The sequence below is a fragment of the Urocitellus parryii genome, chromosome 6 (genome assembly GCF_045843805.1).
Source record: "Urocitellus parryii isolate mUroPar1 chromosome 6, mUroPar1.hap1, whole genome shotgun sequence".
NCBI classification, from domain to species: domain Eukaryota; kingdom Metazoa; phylum Chordata; class Mammalia; order Rodentia; family Sciuridae; genus Urocitellus; species Urocitellus parryii.
In genome coordinates this window covers 67,564,933-67,588,088 of record NC_135536.1, presented here as the reverse complement: position 1 = coordinate 67,588,088, position 23,156 = coordinate 67,564,933, and the positions used below count along the sequence as shown (strand labels likewise).

The following is a 23,156-nucleotide window of genomic DNA, read 5'->3' as shown; positions in this document are numbered from 1 at the left end:
AGTCAACAACACTTTCCACACTGTAAGACAGAATATTAAAGGACCAAGGGGAAAAAAAAAAAAAAAAAAGGACTAAGGAAAGAGCATCTGCTTGCTTGCCTTTTTTTTTTTTTTTTGAGATGGGATCTTGCTATATCACACAGACAGGCTTTAAACTTGTAATGCCCCTGCTGCAGCCTTCTGAGTAATTGGGGTTAGTGGGGTTACAGTATGTACCACAACACCCCAATGCTTTGAATTCTTAATATTAAAAAGAAAGTATAAGAACAGAAATCCAATTGACCACTATCATCTTAACACTCACATAGATTTATTTGTACTTTAATTTTAAAATATTGTCTAGCATAGCTAATCAGCTATAAGAAAACTTAATGAGAATAAAAATTTACTTTAAGAAGATCACAGAATATATCACAAATAGCCCAAAATACATAGAAGATCACAGAATATATCACAAATAGCCCAAAATACATAAAATCAATGTTAATATTTGTGTTCTTCTTGTGAGTTGAAATCTTGAAGGGCAGTATAAGTTTGGGTAATTGTTTATGTGAATTAGTAGAAAAAATTTTAAGATTAGATGAAGTTCTGAATCCAAAGAGCAACACATTTGTTTTTAACAATTCCCAATACAATTGATCATATTAACAAAGAAATTTGCTCTCAGCACAGATCATTCTTGACACCAAGAGGTTTTTCTCACCTTCAGCAGAAATTCAACTGCCTTATACAATGCCTAGAAGTATTCTTCATTCAGACCTCAAGAAAAAGTTAACACTTTGTAATTTTACCTAAACTGTTTACCTAGAGAAAATCTTTGTGTTCTAATTAGGTGGATTATTCTGAGCTCACTCCTGATTGAATATCAAGATTGTTGAGTACGTCACCAAATGTCCTAAGAAGTGTGCAGTTAGGAAGGAGTTCAAACCGATGTGATACTGCAATCTGTATACGGGGTAAAATGGGAGTTCATAACCCACTTGAATCTAATGTATGAAATATGATATGTCAAGAGCTTTGTAATGTTTTGAACAACCAATAAAAAAAAAGACAAAAGTCATAAAAAAAAGATTTTTTGAATGTGGTTAAATTCCAAGTCTTACAAATCAATTTTATGAGATATATTCAAATGTCTGTAAGGCTGAAGCACGGTGGCATATGTCTGTAGTCCTGGCTAGCTACTCAGGATGTTAAAATGGGAGGACCACTTGAGCCCAGAAAGTCAAAGCTAGCCTGGGAAACCAGAGCAAAATCCCATCTCAAAAGGAAAAAATAAAATAAAATAAAAATAAGAGTAGGAACTCTTAAATGTTCTTCAAATGTCTGTGAGGCTTAGAATTTAATAGGGCAATACACAAAAATGATGACTGTTTGGAGTCTCTTCTGTTTTGTTTTGTTTTTTAATAAATCCAGTGCTATGTTTTGTTTTTTTTTTTTTGGTAGTGGTGGATGGACAGCATGCCTTTATTTATTTTATTTGTTTATTTTTATGTGGTGCTAAGGCTAGAATCCAGTGCCTCACACATACAAGGCAAGCACTCTGCCACTGAGCCACAACCCCAGTTCTCCTTTATTATTCTTCACTATTAGTACTTAAAATTTAAATTCTTCAGAAACAATTTAAATCTATCTTTTATGGTGAAATTTGACCAGATGTTTCTCAGGTATAGAGAGCAGCAGTATCTATCACTTATTCTACAAACTTTAATTTTTCTGGGATTTTAGCTTTATATCACCATTATAAAAGGAAACTAAGTTATTCACACAGGGAAAGCTACCATCACAGATTTTCAATGTGGTTCTAGATTACTGAATTTATCTACTTTGCTTGTTTTAGGAACAGAAAAAGTGACCATTATGCCTCTAAAAAATGTCAAGTGATTTTTAGAAAACTAACATTAATCCATGTAGCCTAGAAAATCCTGACAGAACAGAGTAGAAAGATGATTTGTATTTTATCACTTTTGTCTTTAAACTCATGTAAATCTATGTTCAGAAATATCTCAAATTGTTCTTAATGCTTGGGATGAAGGTTACAACCCCAGGGTATTAGTTAAGCATATAAAAACAGAGATTAAGGTAGATCTGCTTATGTATTTCTCTTTAAGATTATTTTTTAATCTGACTCCTCTTTTATTTTTTATTTTTATTTTTAGTTCTAGTTGAACACAATACCTCTATTTTATTTACTTCTATGTGGTGCTGAGGATCGAACCCAGGGCCTTGAATGTGCTAGGAGAACGGTACCGCTGAGCTACAACCCCAGCCCTCTCGACTACTCTTTTAAATGAAATATATTTTTTAAAAGAGCTATACTCAATGTTTAGTAAATAAAAGATGTTGCAAACCTAGTAAAATTTTGCTGGGTATGGTGACACACACCTGTAGTAATCCCAGCTAAGTATGAAACTGAAGCAGGATCACAAGTTCAAGGCCAGCCTTGGAATCAGAGGGAGACCTTGTCTTAAACAAACAAACAAACAAAAGGATAGGGATGTAGTTCAGTGACAGAATGCCCTGGGTTCCATCCCCAGTACCACACACACACACAAAAAAAAAAAAAAAAAAAAACAAAAACAAGTCAGGCATGGCACACTCCTTAATCCCAGTGGCTTTCGAAGCTAAATCAGGAGGATTACAAATTCGAGGCCAGCTTTTGCAATTTTGCAAGACCTTGTCTCAAAAAAAAGGGTTGGGAATGTGGCTCAGTGGTTAAGTGCCCCTGGGTTCAATCCCTGGTACCAAAAAACAAAAACAAAAATACCCAACAACAACAAAATTACTCATGATTCAGTATAGCCAGGTCTTAATCCTATATACTATATATTTCAGTCATAAAGAAAAATTACATTATGTAATTTGAAGGAAAAAGGATGGAGCGAGATGTCATTATGTTAAGTAAAGTCAAACTCAGAAGGTCAAGGGACCTATGTTTTCTCTCATATGCATAAGCTAGAGAAGAAAAAGGAAAAGAAAGGTTGGGGCAGATCTCATGGAAGTCAAAGGGAGATCAGTAGAGGAAAAGAACTAAGGGGTGGGAGATGGTAAGGAAGTGGGGAAGTGCTGGGGAGTGATACTGGCCAAATTATATTGTTATATTGTGTGCACGTATGAATATGTAACAACAAATTCCATCATTACGTACAACTCTAATGCACCAATAAAAAAAAGTGGGGAAAAATATTCTAAAAAGACAAATATATGTATTATTGATAATTATGTATTAAAATAGCTACTAATTTCCTACATGGCAGAAAATATTTTAAAATAATCCTCATAGGGACTAAATTCATATGAAACATAAGCCATGAATGATAGTTTAGAATATTATTTTTAGCAGTGCTGGGGATTGAACCTAGGGCCTTGCACATGTTAGGCAAGCACTCTACCAATGAGCTATATCCCCAGCCCTTAGAATATTCTTTAAAACAGATTTCATATTCTATTTTATTTTACTGATTCTGAAACCTGGAAAAACTTAGATTCTAAGTTTCTATAAATTTCCACACTGATTTCTGATTTCTAAACTGAGATTTAATTTATGAGAAGTTCATAGAATTAACTGAAGGTTACATTTTAATAGGCATGCACTAATATATGTCTTGTAAAACCCAATATATACAACCTTAAAAACTGGATTACAAAAAAAGTCAAGCACTTAAGAAGGAAAATAATTCATAAACAAAAAATACCACATGAATTTTTTTTTCAGGATTGGTATAAAAATTCTGTAGGAGGAGTTGCTATTCAACAAGGATAGTGTCAACATTTTCTTGTGTGAGCTCTGACTCTAAGGCACAAGGCAAGTCCAAGTGTTCTTGTGATAAGCAAGAACTTTTCACAGGTACATCAGACCAGTTGTCACAGTATGGCTGAAATCTCTGGGCCAATGCATTACCAAACCTTTGGCATCGGTTATATCTGTAAGATTTACCTTTGTGTGTATACATGTGTTCCAGCAATTGACTCTTTCTAAGAAATTTATGACCACAGATGGTACAACTGATTTTTCTTTTCCTTGAAAAAGAAAAATTACAGTTTAATTCTACTGGCTCTGTATCTTTGGAGATCAAAGATACTTGACTAATCTGCAAAGGCTCTGAGGTATCACGATTTGAGTGTTCAGGCTGCTGCTCATTCTCCTTGACAATAAAGGAACTGAGCCTGTGGCATTCAAGAACCTCGCTATTTTCATTAAGTGGATGTACTTCTCCAAGATCATTACTTTCTAGAATGGAAGCAGGGACACCAAATGGAAGGGATCCAGACACATGGGTATGGAGATGTTGTCTTAAGTTACTACGGGAATCAAAACGTTCCCCACAGTAATGGCATAAATGTATTTTGACACTGTTTTCTGTAAAAGAGAGACCTGTTACCTCTGATGAGGGTGAAGGGTGGCTCTGGGGGATCACAGATTCTGGATCACATCTCTCCTGCTTAATGGACACTGGGGGTTTCTGGTGCTCCTCCAAGGCCTGGGCAGCAGGATGAACTCTCTGCTGGTCTGCAGTGCCATCATCAAGCCCAATAGCAAGAGACAGCTGCAACTGAGGGTGGTCACCCTGGACAGCAGCTCTGTTTCCATTGTTATTGGAAGGAGTTTCCTTGACCTCCAGCCCTTGTTTCACAGTTGTTTTTTGGGTTGTTGAAATCTGAATGCCGTACAAGTTTGAGGACTGCACAGTCTCTGGGGAGAACACTTGATTCATTTCAGTTGCAATGTGAGAAAGGTAGTCGGCATGAAGAAATCGAATCCCTTCCTCCAAACGACTATGATCCACAATCTGTTTTGGCCCTTTCCCCGTGTACATAATATGTAACAAATAGCTGAATATGTCAGGTTGAATGTCGGTTGGTTGGATTTTTATGCATTCACTGTTGAGAGAGAGAACCATGCAAAATGAAAACACAACCTAGTTGGCCTTTCAGTTAACAGCAATCTTAGTCTAAAGCAGTTTCTTCTTATGAAGTATAAATTAATTTAGCAATCTGTCTTGATAAAACACTACAACAAAAGCTTATACTTCCTTTTACACCAATTTTATGGTCTAACAATAAGCCTTCATATATTTCATCTACTGGCTAAAGTTAGGAAATGCAGACAGATACTCTGATTAGTTGGACATTAATCAATGACTCTTAAGTGATAAATACTATACTAGATGACAGGAGGTAGAAAAATGAAGAGTAAGATAGATGTTCTGTTTTTTTTTTTTTTTTTTTTTTGAGAGAGAGAGAGAGAGAGAGAGATAGAGAGAGAGAGAATGAATTTTTAATATTTATTTTTTTAGTTTTTGGCGGTCACAACATCTTTGTTTTGTATGTGGTGCTGAGGATCGAACCCGGGCCGCACACATGCCAGGCAAGCGTGCTACCACTTGAGCCACATCCCCAGCCCAGATGTTCTGTTCTTAAGGAATTTAACAGTCTATTGAGTATATAACCAAGAGAACTGACATAGGGACTCAGATACCTGCATGCCAATGTTCACTGCAGCATTATTCAGTGTAGCCAAAAGGTGTAAACAATTGAAGTGCTCATCAAAAGATGAATAGATAAACAAAATGCAGCTTTATACTTACAACAGATTATTCGGTCATATAAAGGAATAATGTTCTGATACAGACTATTAACAAGCATGAACCCTAAAACCATTATGTTAAGTAATATTAGCCAGACTCAAAAAGACTACTATTATATGATGCCACTTACATGAAATACCTAGAATAGGCAAATTCAAACACAGAAATTGGAAGTTACAACAAGCTGTTTAGGGTGATGAAAAAGTTTTGTAAATAGCAGTGATGATTGTACAACATTGTGAATGTAATTACTACCACTGAATTGTTTAATTAAAAATGGTTAAAATGGTGGTATACATACACATAGAAGTAATATGTACCATCTCCATGCACAATAAAAATATTTTAAAATTTAAAAAAGTCTATTGAAATTGGTAATATTTAAAATGTAAATTATGTTAACCTTATTTTGGCTTCCAAAATACATTAATATTCTATTCTTTAAATCTCAAATGAACATAGGTACAATTCTGGAAAACTTTATTTAAGGTAATCCTAAACCTGATTCTTAGATATGAATCTAGAATTTAGTTAATAGACGGAAATAACAGTAAAAAAGAGATCAGGAAATCCCTATAAAATTGGAAGAGAGACAACCTAAGGGAAACTGTTGAATATGAAGGGAAAATGGAAATCAGTCAATGGACTTACCTTTCGGAAGCAGAAGCTCACTGTCAATGCATCAGAATGCACTGGGTGTCAGTATGCTTGCAATACATTTCTTTAGTCCTGATATCTCAGGATTCCCTCTTCCTCTCTTGGTCTTCATTCTTTGTTCTGACCTAGCTACCCAATGACATGGCCTGTGGCAAGTTTTTTTTTAAAATACCAGTTAAGAACTCTATTAACTGAGGGGCTTCTTTAGTTGCTCAATACAGAGCAGGTCTGCAACCTTCATAATTCCTAGGTTCAGTTTAGCATTGTACCTGGCACACAACATGTACTTTAGGGGCTGAACCAATTCATGGCTCTCAGGAGCCTGAAGACAAAGTGCCACTTCTAAAGCAGTGAAAGCAATCTACTGTGACACTTAGGTCAGAGAAGAAACTCCTTAGACTGGCAGAAAAAGCTGCCTGTTACTTGTTCTACACTCAAACTTGCTCTCCCTATTGTGCCATGCATTCCAATCATTCTGATCTACTCAGAATGTCTGAATGTTCATGTGTATATACATATACACACACACATATACATATATGTGCATGTATGTGTGTGTATATGTGTGTGTGTGTGTGTGTATATATATATGTTTTCATGCTGTTTTTTCCCCCTTCTATCTGCTACATACCTTCTTACACGCCTCTCTATCTGAATCACTCCTGATCTTTCAAGATTTAGGACCTCTGTAAAGTCTCTTCACAATACAGCTGCTGAAATACTATTTTACCTTGTACACTCTTCTATGATAGACATTGTATTATTAGTAACAACAAAGCTCTTGTTTTAAGCATTTTAATCTATATTGATCTATTTAATCTCCTCAAATACCCTAGGGGGTGATCGTTCTATTTTAAAACTTTACAGGCAAGACAGAAGAGAGGTATAGAGAAGTAAATTACATTGTAATAATTTGTTTTACATGGGCTGGGGATGTGGCTCAAGCGGTAGCGCGCTCGCCTGGCATGCGTACGGCCCAGGTTCGATCCTCAGCACCACATACCAACAAAGATGTTGTGTCCGCCGAGAACTAAAAAATAAATATTAAAAATTCTCTCTCTCTCTCTCCTCTCTCACTCTCTCTTTAAAAAAAAATAATAATTTGTTTTACATGCATTATCTATAGGACTATTTTTTTTTTCAAGACTACGAATTTCTTGAGGGCAGGGTGTATAACTTCACTTACTGGGGTCTACTTAAGTGCCTGGCACATAGGTACTTAATATACATAACGTGCAGGCTTGGTTTTTTTGTTTTTTGGTTTTGGTATTAGGGATTGAATACAGTGGTACCCACTTAGCTACATCTCGAGAGCTTTTTATTTCATTTAGAGACAAGGTCTCACTAAGTTGTTGAAGCTGGCCTCAAATCCTACCTCAGTCTCTTGAGTCATTGAGATTATAGGCCTGTGCCAACACATCAACAAATAATTAATATATATTTGAATGAATGAACATTTAGATACAAATGTATAATTGAGGTTGGATTCCTAAGTATTTATGTAAGGTTCTTTAAAGAAAAACAGACTGCTGAATCACTTTGAATCTAGAATGGACTAAAATTACTCTCTATTCAGAGCTTCAAATTTGAATATCTAAATTGGGTGCAGTGGTGCATGCCTGTAATCCCAGTGACTTGGAAGGGTGAGGCAAGGTGATGCAAGTTTGAGGCCAGTCTCAGCATTTATCAAGGCCCTAAGCAATTTAGTGAGACCCCTTCTCAAAAAAATAAATAAAAAACCACTAGGATGTGGCTTAGTGGTAAAGCACTTCTGGGTTCAATCCCCAGTATCCCTCAACCCCGTAATCTGAATATCTAAATTTGTCTTGTATATAAATTCAAAAAACACAAAGGAAGTCTTTGAAAAAATATTTTAAACAAAAGACCTTTGAATTGTAATATGGAGTTCATGGTAGGTAGAATTATGACAACAAAATCTTGCTATGAAAGTATCATGAAATAGAAATCAACAACTCAATGATTAAGAGCAAAGACCTGAGCAGGGCTTATGGCTCAGTGGTACAGTGCTTGCCTAGCACATGTGAGGCACTGGGTTCGATCCTCAGCACCACATAAAAAAATAAGTTAATTAAGTTATTACATCCGTCTATAACTAAAAATATTTTTTTAAAAAGAGAGCATAGACCTTTAGCTTCAGATAGATCTGCACCTGAGTCTAACATATTAGCTATATAATCCTGGCTGGGCAACTCGATCTTACCAACTCAATTTGTTTCTTTTCTCTAATATAGGGGTAACTGTAGAATTACATTATAAGATTTAGCACTTCAATATGGGATAAGCCTTCAATACATTTAAGTTATAATTTCATTCTGACCTTCCACCACAGATCTATTACATATTGAGTTTAATTACTGATATATAAGACAATTATAAAATTGCTTAATATATTTGAATGAACATTTAGATAAAAAATGTATAATTGAGTATAATGATAGTATACTGATAAAATGATACATAATACATGATGATCCAGTACCAAGAAAAAGGGGGTCTCACTATAATGATAGCACACAAAATGATAGTATAAGAAGTACTTTTTTCAATATTGTAATGTGAGAAATATACATAATCTTCTTCTAATATACAAAAACACATCCTTACCTTGTTTGGTGAATAAATATCATCTTGAAATAGTTAGAAAAAGCAGCAAGCACTGCTCTATGGGCTTTGAAGTAAACATCTCCAATAGCAACTGTGCAATCACATAGAAAACCAAATTCTCGCTGCATGTTCAGCTGCTGCAGAAGGACAAGGCTATGGCTAGCAGTATCCATTGTGGCTCTGAGAAAAAGAGCAATATAAAAATATATGTTTGTATGTGTGTGTCTGTGTTTGTGTGTGTGTGTGTATATATATATGTTATAAAAACTGTTTACAGTTGACACAAACCTACAGAGCAGCAAGGATTCCTAAATACAAATGAAATCATAGATTTTCAATCCTGTTAATTTCACCCCAAACCTTGCTAATATTAATTTCCTCCATTATGATAACTGATATAAACTCTGTTGAACAGTAAACAAGGCCCTTGATCACCTTATAGCTTGATATGAATGACGCATGAGCAAAAGGAAGTTCTGTTCTTTTCTATCTATGCAACCATAATGTTTCTAATGCTCAGTTTCCTCAATGGAAAAATGGAAATGAGATACTTATCCCTGCCTCAGAGTTAAATGAGCTAACTTACATGAAAATCATGTTGCAATAGATACTGCCATTCAAATGTTAGCTATAAATGTGAATAACATAAGGAATACTGTCTGGGGTAGAGCTGCCATTGTTCCTTATGGATCCTCTGGCACTCAGGGGACATAGCTGCCCACCTATCCTAAAATGTTTGTGGGGAATGATCAGTAACACTAAGTTTAGGAGCCCTTAAAGATGTCAGGCCACATTCCCTGATTTACATGGGAGCCCAGGAGCCCCATGAGAAAGAAACTAACTCCTGATCTCTTCTCAACTGGACTCCAACAGATAAGCAGATATGCCTGAAGGTAAGAAAAGGCAGGGATGGATGTCAGGTACAGAAGCTCATGCCTATAATTCCAGAAACTCAGATGGCTGAGGCAGAAGGATGGCAAGTATTCGGTCTACCTCAGGAACTTAGGCACTAAGAAACTTAGCAAAACCCATCTCAAAAGAAGGGTTATGATGGGGCTGGGGTTGTGGCTCGGTGGTAGCACACTTGTCTGGCATGTGTGAGGCACTGGGTTCGATCCTCAGCACCACATAAAAATAAATAAATAAAGGTACTGTGTCCATCTATAATTAAAAAAAATAAAAGAGCTGAGGATGTAACTCAGTGGTAAAGAGGAGAAGGAGGAGGAGGAGGAGGAGGAGGAGGAGGAGGAGGAGGAGGAGGAGGAGGAGGAGGAGGAGGAGGAGGAGGAGGAGGAGGAGGAGAAGGAGGAGGAAGGGAAGAAGGAGGAGGAGGAAGAAGAAGAAAAGAAAGGCAGGATAAGACAAATGAGTCTCAAGGGACAAAGTCCTACATAAGGAAGAAATTGTAAGAAAAATTCTGGCCAAGAGGCCTACTGTGAGCATAAGGATATTCAGGAGTGCCATCATTCTAGGCATGTGGAAGGATATTCTTCACCACCTTCCCTGTTCTAGCTGTGCAGAGTGTTCTGGTACTTATAAAGGGCATCACCAGGTGACTGAGAGAACACCCTTTGAAAGAGTAGATCCTGAGAAAGAGAATGAAGTTTCCTCACTAGCCAGATAGATCAAGGTCAAAGGAGGTCAATGGTGGAGGTCTGGATTAGCTGTCTGGGGACTGGCAATAGTTTGAGTAGACAGCTGATAATCAATAATATAATAAAAATAGCTGATATTTTACCATGCTTTCTATGTGTTAGGCACCTTCCACTCATTTAATTCTTAATACAACTCTAAAAGAAATAATACTAAATGCCTCCTACAGATTAAAAAAAAAATCAACAGACTTGAATCACTTATCCAAGGTCATACTGCTAGTAAATGGCAGAGCAGAAGATTCAAACCCAAACTCTAGAGTCCAAATTTCCTTCCTCCCCACCTCCCAGAGTGAATATGACTTACAAACTGGAAGAGCCAAGAAAACACAAGGATTACACATAAAAACACCCCTATGAAGCCTTGGGAGTATTTGGAAAGAGGAATCAGAGAGAAAATCAAATTTTCTGCTGGTTAAGCAGATGTGACACAGCAAAATTAATGCTTATTCTTATTAGTAAAATAAAATCTAGCATAGTGTAAAATGTATACAGAAGACTATTTGTATAAAAGGAATGGATGGTAATTTTATTTATTTTTGTGGGGAGGGGTACAAGGGGTTGAACTCAGGGGCACTCAACCACTGAGCCACATCCCCAGCCCTTTTTTGTATTTTATTTAGATACAGGGTCTCATTGAGTTGCTTCGCACCTTGCTGTTGCTGAAGCTTGCTTTGAACTAGTGATCCTCCTGCCTTAGCCTCACCAGCTGCTGGTTATTTGAAAAAGTGGGAGAAAGATTTATTTATACACAAGTTTGGACTCCAGAAATTTGAGCTCTAGAGATTGGGTTTGAATCCTCTGACACTTATTAGCATTATGGCCTTGTGTAAATGACTTACTTAACTCTGTATTGATTCAGCTTTTTATCTGTAAGAGGATTTAATATTTTTTCTTTTATACATGTCTACTACACATCTCTGGGAAGGTTCCAAGAAACCAGTAAAATGTTTACTTCTGGGAGAGAAACTAAGGAGTAGGGGAAGTCAAGGATGGATAGGGAACTATAAGATCTGAACTTAAAATAATATATTTCAGGGCTGGGGATGTGGCTCAAGCGGTAGCGCGCTCGCCTGGCATGCGTGCGGCCCGGGTTCGATCCTCAGCACCACATACAAACAAAGATGTTGTGTCCGCTGAAAACTAAAAAAAATAAATAATAAAATTAAAAAAAAAAAAAAATAATATATTTCAGATGGACAAGTAGATACAGAGGGAAAAAAAAAACTACCCACCTACTGCAAAACACAGAAAATAAACATCACCGGGGAACTGGGGTTGTGGCTCAGCGGTATAGTGCATGCCTAGCACGTGCGAGGCCCTGGATTCGATCTTCAGCACCACATAAAAATAAATAAAATAAAGATATTGTGTCCAACTACAACTAAAAATTAAATATTAAAAAAATAATAAATAAACTAAATATCACAAGCACAGTAGATACTCCTTGGCATCTCTCCCTCAGTCTGTCCCCCCATCTTCCTTGCCTCTAAAAATAACCACGATCTTGAACTTTGTGTTTACAGCTCTCTTGCACATTTCCACTCTAAGTGTATATATTCTTTAACAAGGTATACTGTTGCTTTGCAAGTCTTAAAATTTTATATAAATAATATTGTTCTTTAGGAATACTGTAACTTGATTCTTTTGACTCCACATTCATGCATTACTTTTGGTGTGTGAGGGGTGGTTACTTGGTATTTAAGGGGCAGTTTACCACTGAGCTATATACCCAACCCTTTTTATTTTGAGACAGGGTCTCATAACGTTGCTTAGGGCATTGCTCAATTGCTGAAACTGGGCTCAAATTTGTGATCCTCATGTCTCAGTCTCCCAGATTGTTGAGATTATAGGTGTGTGACACCAGGCACTACTTTTAAACCCTATTTATTCAAACATGTGCCCATTTATCCCCCAATTAAACAAAACCTCTTAACCCTTGCCATTTCTTTTTCTTTCTTTCTCTCTCTCTCTTTTTTTTTTTTTTTTTTTTTTTTGGTGGTGGTGCTGGGGATTGAACCCAGGGCCTTATTCATGCAAGGCAAGCATTCTACCAACTAAGCTATACCCCCAGCCCGCATATCATTTTAAAAATACCTTAAGCATCAACAAGGTAACAGATAATACAGAAGTTTAACTCAATCCTCTAAAATATAAACAAAAATTTAAATTGTAGGTACTGTTCCAAGAAGTTATTTCACCAAAAACCACTACTTGTATTTCCCACATTTTCCCCATTTCAAAACACCATCAGGGAGATTTAAAAAAATAAGCAAATAAAAATCTTTATTAGAGCCGGGCACGGTAGCTTACTCCTGTAATCCTAGCAGCATGGGAGGATCCAGAGTTCAAAGCCAGCCTCAGCAACCGTGAGGCACTAAGCAACTCAGTGAGACCCAGTCTAAATAAAATACAAAATTGGGCTGGAGATGTGACTCAATCCCCAGTACTGCCCCCACAAAAAAACACTATTAGAAATTTTATTATGTGAAAATCATTAAAATGTCTCAAATTGAAATACCTTAAGCCAGCCTTACAAACTGCTTTAAAAAAAAAAAAAGCCTCAGATCCTAAACATTTTCATCAGTTCTTCCCCCCACCCTCTCTCTCTATATATATATAAAATGCATTAATGTAATGAACTATTGAACCATATGGAAATGAGGAATACTACACTAAAAAGCCGCACATACAAATATCTTGTGTTTAATAGTCCGAGTAACATTTACTCATTACTCTTAATTTACTCAACAAATACTCTTGAAGAAAAGCCTAATAGAGAAAAAATATTTGAAAGCATGTACTGTTCAAGACCTGGAGACAAAAAAAAAAAAACTGTTAAGTGGTGCCATCAGAACAGTTCAGAAAACATGCTATGAACATGCTTTGAGGGGGAGATAAGTACAGGTAACTTAATGGAAAACAAGGCACGAGAACTGGTCTTACATAAATAGGAAAAATAATGATGATGATGATGATGATGATAATTATAATGATAAAAATTACTGGGAAGGCTGAACACAGTGGCACATGCCTCTAATCCCAGTGACTCAGGAGGCTGAGTCAGGAGGATCACAAGTTCAAGGTCAGGCTCTGACCACTCAGGGGAGCCCTAAGCAACTTAAAGAGAACCTGCATCAAAATAAAAAATAAAAAGGGCTGAGGACATAACTTAGTGATAAAGTACCCTGGGTTCAATCTCCAGTATCAAAAAAGAAAAAAAAATACTGAGAGGTATATGAATAATTATATAACAGAAGAATTCATTTGGCATAGAACAAACAAAAGGAAATAAGAAAGATGGGGTTAATTCACAGAGGAGACTGAATATAAGTATAAGTTACCCCAGTTGTGTTTGCAATAAGCTAAGATGTTTCAGTGAGAACAGCATGATCAGTTACTTATTCTGCAGGAAGAATAGCACAGTAGTGAAAGCTTAGATTCTAGAAAGCCAGTTTAAAACTCCAGCTTGGCTAACTTACTAAACTGTGATTTTTAACAACATACTCAGCACTCTGGGTCTCAGTTTTCACTCATAAAATACCGATGACAGGATTTATTTCACAGGTGTTATATTAATTTTTTAATTAAAAAAATTTGTTGTAGATGGACATAATACCATTTATTTATTTATATGTGGTGCTAAGGATCAAACCCAGTGCCTCATGTGTGCCAGGCAAGCTGAGCCACAACCCCAGCCCACTCAGTGAGATTTTAAGATTTCAGATACTGTATTTTCAGGTCTCACATTTTCATTTCATTCCTTTTTTGGAAGTTTCTTATTTCTCTGCTGAGATCTCCTATTTTTTACAACCTTACTTAGCTTCATATCCTTAACCATGGTTATAATATCCGTTTTAAATCTTCTCTGCAATCTAGCTTTGGGTTGCTGTGGGGGTCCATTGATTAGGGTGATGGTTCCCTGTTGTTTTCTTTCCCATGTGTAGTCATTTTAGATCATATACTAAAAATTGTGATTAATACAAGAGATTCTCAGAATCTGTCACATTCCTCAAAGAGTGCTACTTTTGTAGACAATTAACTTGGTTGGAACTAAACTCCATGTGTGGCCTCCCCAACGTTGGACAACAGTTGAAAATACCTGTTTAGATTTTTTTAGCCTTATGTGTGCTGTTTGGAAGGTATTCTATACATGTGCATATCAGGAATGGGCAAGAGATTCAACCCTGAATCAGCAAAGAATATATACACAGCAAGTATATATACAGCAAGTTTATATTCAGCATTTATGATTCCACCACCCCAATATCCTCTCTAGGATTTCTCCTTCACTTTCCAGATACACCAACATTCTGAACTCTGGCCTCTTCCTTAAGCAAGAGTACAGGTTTGTTACCCCAGTTTTAGCCATCCCCTTGTGTCACCAACTGGAGCCTACCCTCATGCTAAAACTCATTAAAGTGTAAACTTACCCACTGGTATTTCCCTCTTCCAGTTGCAAATTTTACCCCCGTTTTTGTAACTATTAAATGTCATCTGGTAATTTAAAAAAAGGTTCCCCTAGTTTTTAGTTTTTAATCTGCAGAACTGTCCCAACAGGAACAAATTAGCCATTACTCTTTATCAGCTGCTCTAAAAATTCTGATCTCAACGTATATTTACACACTTAAAAAAAAGGGAATAATGGTTATGAAGATATTATTTATGTGGATAATATTTATCCTTATTTACCATGTTAGAAATTAAAAGTACAGGGGCTGGAGTTGTAGTTCAATGGTAGAGCATTTGACTCACATGTGTGAGGCACTGAGTTCGATCCTCAGCACCACATAAAAATAAATAAATAAAATAAAGATATTGTGTCCACCTACAACTTAAAAAAAATAAGAAATTAAAAGTATAAAATGTTTAAATGAGCTGGGTACAGTGGCGCATACCTGTAATCCCAGTGGCTTAGGAGGCTGAGGCAGGAGGATTGCAAGTTCAAAGCCAGCCTCAGCTACTTAGCAAGGAACTTAGCAACTCAGCAAGACCCCATCTCTAAATAAAATACAAAAAAGGGCTGGGGATGTGGCTCACTGGTTGAGCACGCCTGGGTTCAATCCTCAGTATCAAAAAAAAAAAAAAAATACAGCTGGAGCTGGGTCCAATGGCACATGCCTATAATTCCACCAACTTGGGAGACTGAGGCAGGAGGATCACAAGTTCAAAGCCAGCCTCAGCAACTTCATGATGACCTAAGCAACTTATTGGCTTCTGCATTCAATGGGTTGCTGTGTGTTGTTTTGGTTCAAGTATACTGAAAATCTTGCCAAAGGAAGATACTTGTAGATCCAATGAAAGGGTTTCAGAATCACCAAGGGTCTTTGGACTACACTTCGAGAACTACTAACCTACACTTTTTTTTTTTTTAAATCCCATGAGGTAGTAGAACAGATATTATCAGCTCCAATTTTTAACTGAGAAACTTTAAAATCAGAAAAGGCAGGAAAGGTACACAAAGTCAGAAAACTAGCTGTTAAGTAAGGCTAATGGTAGTTCAAGTTCTGACTTTTTAAATCCAGTGCCTTTTCTCCAAACCCCCATCTAGAACTTTAAAACATTTAGATTGATAGCAGATCTTTCCATTATGTTGAAATATAATTGCAAATTGCAAACAGAGGTAAATTCTCCAAGTTTATAAAATGAAATAAATTCAGAACTGTTAAAAAGATAAGATACACACACACATATACATACATATACCTTACACACATAACAGGTTCATACAAGCTTGCTTGCATAATAAAAGACATTTAATATTTTAAGGCAGCATATTTTATATCTAGTCAACAGTGCCAATCCACTGCAAAGTTATTACAATATTTTCTAATACACCCTTCGATGTACTCTACCACTGTTTTATACTCTAGCCCTAGTTTTGTTTTTTTCCATTTTGTATTGGAGATTGCATACTGAGCAAGCACTCTACCCCAGCCCTTTTTTAAGTTTTTCTTTTGAGACAGGGCCTTATGAAATCCTAGGCTTATTTTCAATTTTCAACCCTCCTGCCTCAGCCTCCCAAATAGCTGGAACTACAGACATGTACATCATGTATGATCCTAGTCAGGCATTTTTTATTTTTAGTAATATTTTTGGTTGCTGATAAACTTTTATTTCATTTATTTGTATGTGGTGCTGAGAATCAAACCCAGTGCCTCACACATGCCAGGCAAGTGCATTACCGCTGAGCCCCAGCCCCAGCCCTAGCCCTAGGCTTTTTATATAGACTTTGTTCATCATTTCTTTGTCGTCCATTTTACTTTCTGATATGCAAAATAATCAGTTTCCCAAGCAAACAGAAAATCTTAGAAGCTGCATTTAAGAATTTTTGGTGGAAGTTTTAAGATGGCAGAAAGGATGCAAAAAAGTTATCCTTTTATTATATTTGTAAATACTAGAAACAATAAGAGTGTTTCATTTTAAAGCTTTATATGCTGGACAAAGCAGCCCATGCCTGTAATCTCAGCGATTTGTTAAGGCAGGGGAACGCAAATTGGAGGCCAGCCTTAGCAACTTAGCAAGACCCTCTCTCAAGATAAAAAGTAAAAAGGGATGGGGATGTAGCTCAACAGTAAAGTGCTCCTTGGTTCAGTCTCCAGTACTGCAAAAAAAAAAAATAAATACATCAAGCTTTGTTATCAAAGTAATAAAATAACAGGATTAACATGATATTTAAGAGACTATAAAAACTTTTTTTAGTTTCTAAACAGTAGTTAAATCAGGATTAGTTCAAACTAAGTAAGATAAGGAAGTTTAATACCATATGTTTGTTTAATTAAAAGTTAACTTGAGGGCTGAGGTTGTGGCTCAATGGTACAGCGCTTGCCTAGCATGTAAGAGGCACTGGACTGTATCCTTAGCACCACATAAAAATAAATAAATAAATAAATAGATAGATAAATACAGGCATTGTGTCCATCTATAATATATATATATAATATACATATATATAATATATATATATACATATATATATATATATTAAAGTTGGCTTGATGTTAATTTTTTCTATTTAGAAAAATATATTTTATTAGTTAGACTGCACTCTCATCTCTATAGTAGCCAGAATGAGATCCCAGACCTTACAACTCCTATTTCTCCAGGCTGTACAATCCTTAATAAGAAAGGAAAAAAGGATTAGGACATCTATTTCTGAAAGAAAATAGTCTTACTTCTCCTGTAGGTCTCTATCACTGAGACTTTACCATTAGCATTAAGACAAGAAGACATGGGCCTGGGGATGTGGCTCAAGCTCAAGCGGTAGCGCGCTCGCCTGGCATGCGTGCGGCCCGGGTTCGATCCTCAGCACCACATACCAACAAAGATGTTGTGTCCGCCGAGAACTAAAAAATAAATATTAAAAATTCTCTCTCTCTCTCTCTCCCCCCACTCTCACTCTCTCTTTAAAAAAAAAAAAGAAGACAGAAAGTTGGCAGAGAAATATTCACAGTTTTTTTGAGCTCCTTACTTATGGCTATAAATACAAATGTAAAAACAAAATATTCCAAGTGCTACGTGACAAAATACTTTCTACAATGATTTTAACTTTTTAATAGAACTTTTAAGATGATTGCAGAGGTATGACATTTGATTACCCAGAAAAATCAAAGAATAGGGCCGGGGGTGTGGCTCAGTGGTATACTGCTTGCTTAACACCCACAAGGCCATATTCAATCCCCAGCACTGAACAAAAGAAAAGGTATGGAAATTAGAATTTATTTTATCCTGAAAAAATGGATGTTATCACTAACTATAAAATTTTCTATGTAAAGTTGACTAATGCCAGAGACCCATCCCAGGCCACCCAAACAATTCCTGGGGGTGAGGCATAGGTCCTTGCTTTTAAAAGAAGCTCCCAGGAATCTTTCATATGACACCACAATTAACAACCATTGCCTTGGAAGAGCACAGAACCAAGGAAGTACTTCATACTCTAAAATTACATGTTATTTAGGAGACTAACAAAATCTTATTTACTTTCTAGATTATAGTAACTCTGGATTAATTCAAACTAAGTAAAATGGAACAATTTTATACTAGTTATTATTAAAAAGTAGCAATCTTATATTTAAAGTATGGGAATGATATTGTGTATATTAAATGAACCATAATTCCAGTTGCAACTTTTTAAAAAAATTGGCCAAAATAAGAAACAAAAGGCTCTAAAACTAGTAAGGTGATTAGGGATGGGAAAGAGGAAGAATACATTATTTTCTGATATCTTAAAAAAAAAAAAAAGTATTTAGAAAACCAGGCCTGGTTCACACAGAGCCTTGGGAGGCTGAAGCAGGAAGATGCAAGTTTGACATTAGCCTCAGCAATTCAGCAAGACCCTGCCCCAAAACAAAAAACAAAAAGGGCTGGGGATGTAGCTTTCCCGTATCAAGAAGGGGAAAAAAAAAAAACACTAGAAATTTCTCATATTCCATTATATTTACTTTCATAATATCTAAAAATGATACAGAAATTTCAAATCTGAAAATGTTTGACGAAATTCTGCATAAATTCTTGATATTGGCTTATGAAATCCACAGAGAATGTTAAAGAGGAGAAATAGACATTGTTGATGATAAAGAAACAGCAGTTATTCCCTAGAAACCTTTAACAGAATGGGCAAATGTCAGTTTGGGGCCTCCTGCCAGTTGGCAAGACACAGCCAGGCTTCTCCACCTCTAACCCCCATCTAAACAACATTGTGGGATGCCTGATAAGCCACAGCATTAGGCCAACAACAATGCTAACAGCAGTGAGTACAAACTGCTAATGGACCTTTAAAAAAAAAAAAAATCAGAACCCTGAGAAGAAAAAGATTCTTTTTAGTCCATTAAAAAGAAAAGGAAAAAAAAACATAAAAACTGAATTTCTTTTTTTTTTAAAATATTTTATTTTTTAGTTATAGTTGGACACAACACCTTTATTTTATTTATTTATTATTATGTGGTGCTGAGGATCGAACCCAGGGCCTCTCATGTGCTAGGTGAGTGCTCTACTGCTGAGCCACAACCCCAGCCCCAAAACTGAATTTCTGACAGGGAAAAAAAAAAGTTCCTCAAAGAATCAGAGAAAGTTGAAAAGGACAATGCTAGTATAGACCTGGAATACAGTACAGACAAGAGTGATTATAACTTCTGAATATAAGTGAAACAAAACTTTCTTTGCCAAGGAATTACAGTTCCATGAACATATAATCCACATAACCATGAAATTCTTTGCTACTATTGCCTAGAGTTTTCCAGAAGAAATAAAACATCCATGTATAATTAATTTGTAACTAGGGAAAAACTGAATTAGAAAAATTTCAAAAATAATTGACTTAACACTATAAACACTTTTCCTCCAAATAAAGAAAAAAAATGAAATGCCTAATAAAAAAGGAAAGCAGAATGTAAGTAAAATCAATTAATAATCCTGAAACTGCTTGCTTCTAACACCACTTCTTCCTCCACTCTCCCTAAGCAGGTTTTTTTTTTCTTTTTTTAAGAGAGAGAGAGAGAGAGAATTTTATTTATTTTTTAGTTTTTCAGCAGACACAACATCTTTGTTTGTATGTGGTGCTGAGGATCGAACCTGGGCCTCAAGCATGCCAGGCGAGCGCGCTACCGCTTGAGCCACATCCCCAGCCCCCCTAAGCAGGTTTAAGAAGCAACATCCTTCCTTTTCTAGGAAGAATAAATACTATCCAGATTACTTCCCACAGCTACTATTACTATAGTACTATACGTAAGGCTGTATGTTAGTGCTCCCCAGTCTCTCTCTTAACCCTGTGACTAATGTTTATTATTTTCATTTCCATTTTAGAGATGAGGAAAAAATTTAAACTTAGGATACATAACTAGCAAGTAGTATAACATGGAGATCAAAAAAGGCAGGTCTTGGGCTGGGGTTGATGTTCAGTGGTAAAGCGCTTGCTTAGCATGTGTGAAGCACCGGGTTCCATCCTCAGCACCACCACATAAATAAAAAAAAAACAGTTAAAAAACAAAACAAAACAAACAAACAAACAAAACAACTAGCAGGTCTCACTCCATAGCTTATACTGGTCACTATAAACTGGAGCAGTAGTTTTGTTAGATCTCTCCTCTCAAAGGACTGATATTCACATGCTCTGTGAATAAAACAGAAAGGGAGCACAGAAGTAGTATAGAAGTACTTTATAATTTATCTAGATAAGAGCACCTGCACTGCTTTTTTAAAATATGATGGGCGGGGGGAATCTGCAGTCATTTAAGACCCCAACTCTTTTCTGGTCTGTTATTACTAAGATGGACAAGTTGGTCAAGCACCACCTACGGACCATAGTAAATAAATCACTTTGGTTCAGTGGTAGGGAGGGCATTATGCAATATTTCCCAGCATAGCCCTGACCAGGATTATTTTACGACCAAGACACTTGGGCCCCTCCTCCCCAGCTAGACAGCCTGGCTCCTTTGCATTCCCCTCAGGAGATAGGGTGGAAGCACATAGCTCCACTTTCTGAGGCATAGAGGGCAGCTGAAAGTCCTGCTTGGCCTCTATGGGCAACCACAGGCGCCAATAAATCAGCCACAGGCGATTCTCTCATCCCCTTCCTGGCTTGAATTGGGAGCAACATATAATGCAAAAGAGTACAGACTAGACTTGGAAGATAAGGGATCTAGGTTGAAATTCCTCCGTAAATGATTTTATCATCATAGTCAGGTAAATCTCTCTGGGCCCATTTCCTCAGAGTTTTAACACATTTATAACATGGAGACAGTGTTTTCTTCTTCTTGGGAAGAATTCAGAATTCATCTATGAGAAAGCAGCTGGTATGGGACCTGACCCACTAAATGTACTCAATAAACCTAACTTGAGCAGGATCCATCTCAGCTATATCCAAAAAAAGACATTCAGGATAGGACTGAACAAAAAGATACAGCAGGTAAGGTGGGGTCCCTTCCAACTTTCTTGTTAACCATCCCTTGATGTTTTGTTGCCTCTTGGTTTCATCCCAGTCATCAGAACTAACTTATTTCATGTCATTAGTATTCTGTCCCATAATGGATTCATAGTTTATCCTTAACTAACACATTCAGACTCCTAGAGGCTTTGATGCCCAAACCTAAAAACCAACCCATGCCACAAGGTTGTAGTTCTTGCAGAGAAGAGAGCTAAAGGGTTTTGTTGTTGTTTGGTTTTGGTGGGAGGTATTGGGAGGGAGAATGGGCTTTTGGCCCCAAAGCACATCACCTGCTGCCTAACCCGCCTAGAAACAGTGCTATCTCCCTACTGCAGAGCCATCACATACTGGCCAAGACTGATTTCTCAATAAACCTGAGAAATCCTACAAGCCAAGTGTAATCTCCTTTGGTTGATACATACAGAGCGGGTTAAACTGGCACAGCAGCCCTGGCATGGTGGAGGATGCAATGTCCGAGATGTCTGCAACTATGAACTCCAGCTGAGAGATGGAGGCCCTAGATCAAGCAGATCGAGAAACACCATGCCCTTTAGGCTTGGTGTCCTTGTAAATATCTGGTTTTTGTTTTCTTATTTTGCTCTACTGGGGATGGAACCCAGAGCCTCGTGCATGGTAGACAGGTGCTCTACTACTGAAGCCCCGAACTGAGTTTTATGTAAGGCTTCTCTCAGCTCAAACGTTTGAGATTATGAAATGTCCTTCACATACTTGACAGAATCCTGAGTGAATCAACAGTTCTGCCAAAAGGACTTGAGTCTAAAGAGAAGAATACCAAATTTAACCTCTTGCAGGGAAATACAAAAGTTAACTTATAAAACACGTTAGCTACTGCCAGGTTCTAGGTACAGCGCTGCTCGCTGCCCAAGGAATTTATTAGCACTTGATTTCTCCAAGTAAGTGCTAGGGAGGCGCTGATAAGATGGGGCCAACTTCAAAGAGAAAAACTGAATTTGCTTAGAATGACGTAAACATTTTAAAGAGAGAGAGAGAAAAATTATTGGGATTAGGGACCTAGCTTTCTTGTCCTTGAAACTGGGTACTCACAAACTGGGATGGGGAGGAGATATTGGCCGCTGCGTCCGCGCAGCTGCACCTGCAGACCTTCCCGCTTGTAAGATGGGTGGGCCCAGTTGCGGGAGGGGGGGGCGGGAGGGGGAGACGCGTCATGAGTATCGGGGCTTCTGGCGCGGGGTCGCACCCAGGCCCTCAGCAAGGAGGGTTCCAGGCCTGCGCGGCGGAACCGCGCACCACACCCGACTGCGTCAGGCCCCAGCCGTGGCACCAAAGGGCAGCTCTGGTCATCCACCCAGCGCTCATTCAAGGTTGCCATTTTCCTCCTGCGCCCTGAATGACATCTCAAATAGATCAAAAACACCCCTCTCCCCAGCTACTTGCATCTGTCTCTCGGCCCATGCAGCTGCAGCCACAGCCCCAGTGGCTAGCGGCGGGAGGGACTGAACCCAGAGCAGCCTACAGGGGCTGGGCCGCGACGCTTACCCAGACGCCGCCGCGGCGGCGGGCTGGCTTCTCTATGCGGGAGGGGCGGGCTCCGCGCCGCGCACTGCACGCGGCAGCGCCGACTCACGCACCCGGTGCCGGGCTCTCGCGCGGCTTCCCGCGTCGGCCGCCGCGCGATGGGCCCACGTGATCGTGCGCCTAGTTTCTGGGGAACCAGCGACGACGGGGCCGGGTGTG

General features: G+C 37.7%; 1 protein-coding gene across 7 annotated transcripts in view; it reads right to left on the bottom strand.

Moving 5' to 3' along the window:
• Positions 1–23,156, bottom strand: part of Zbtb25 (zinc finger and BTB domain containing 25) — a 59,378-nt gene that overhangs the window by 35,474 nt on the left and 748 nt on the right. For 3 of the 7 annotated variants that reach the window (XM_077800341.1, XM_026385097.1, XM_077800342.1), the window contains exons 1-3: positions 22,959–23,073; positions 8,868–9,047; positions 4,380–4,878 (exon numbers count right to left, since the gene is read on the bottom strand). In XM_077800341.1, coding sequence (XP_077656467.1) covers positions 4,380–4,878; positions 8,868–9,040 — 672 coding nt within the window. In that variant the 5' untranslated portion in view covers positions 9,041–9,047; positions 22,959–23,073. Of the gene's footprint in view, positions 1–305; positions 4,879–6,236; positions 6,279–8,867; positions 9,048–11,754; positions 11,845–22,958; positions 23,074–23,156 lie in introns of those variants that run through there. The other 4 variants (XM_026385094.2, XM_077800340.1, XM_026385095.2 and 1 more) reach the window with 4 other exon arrangements.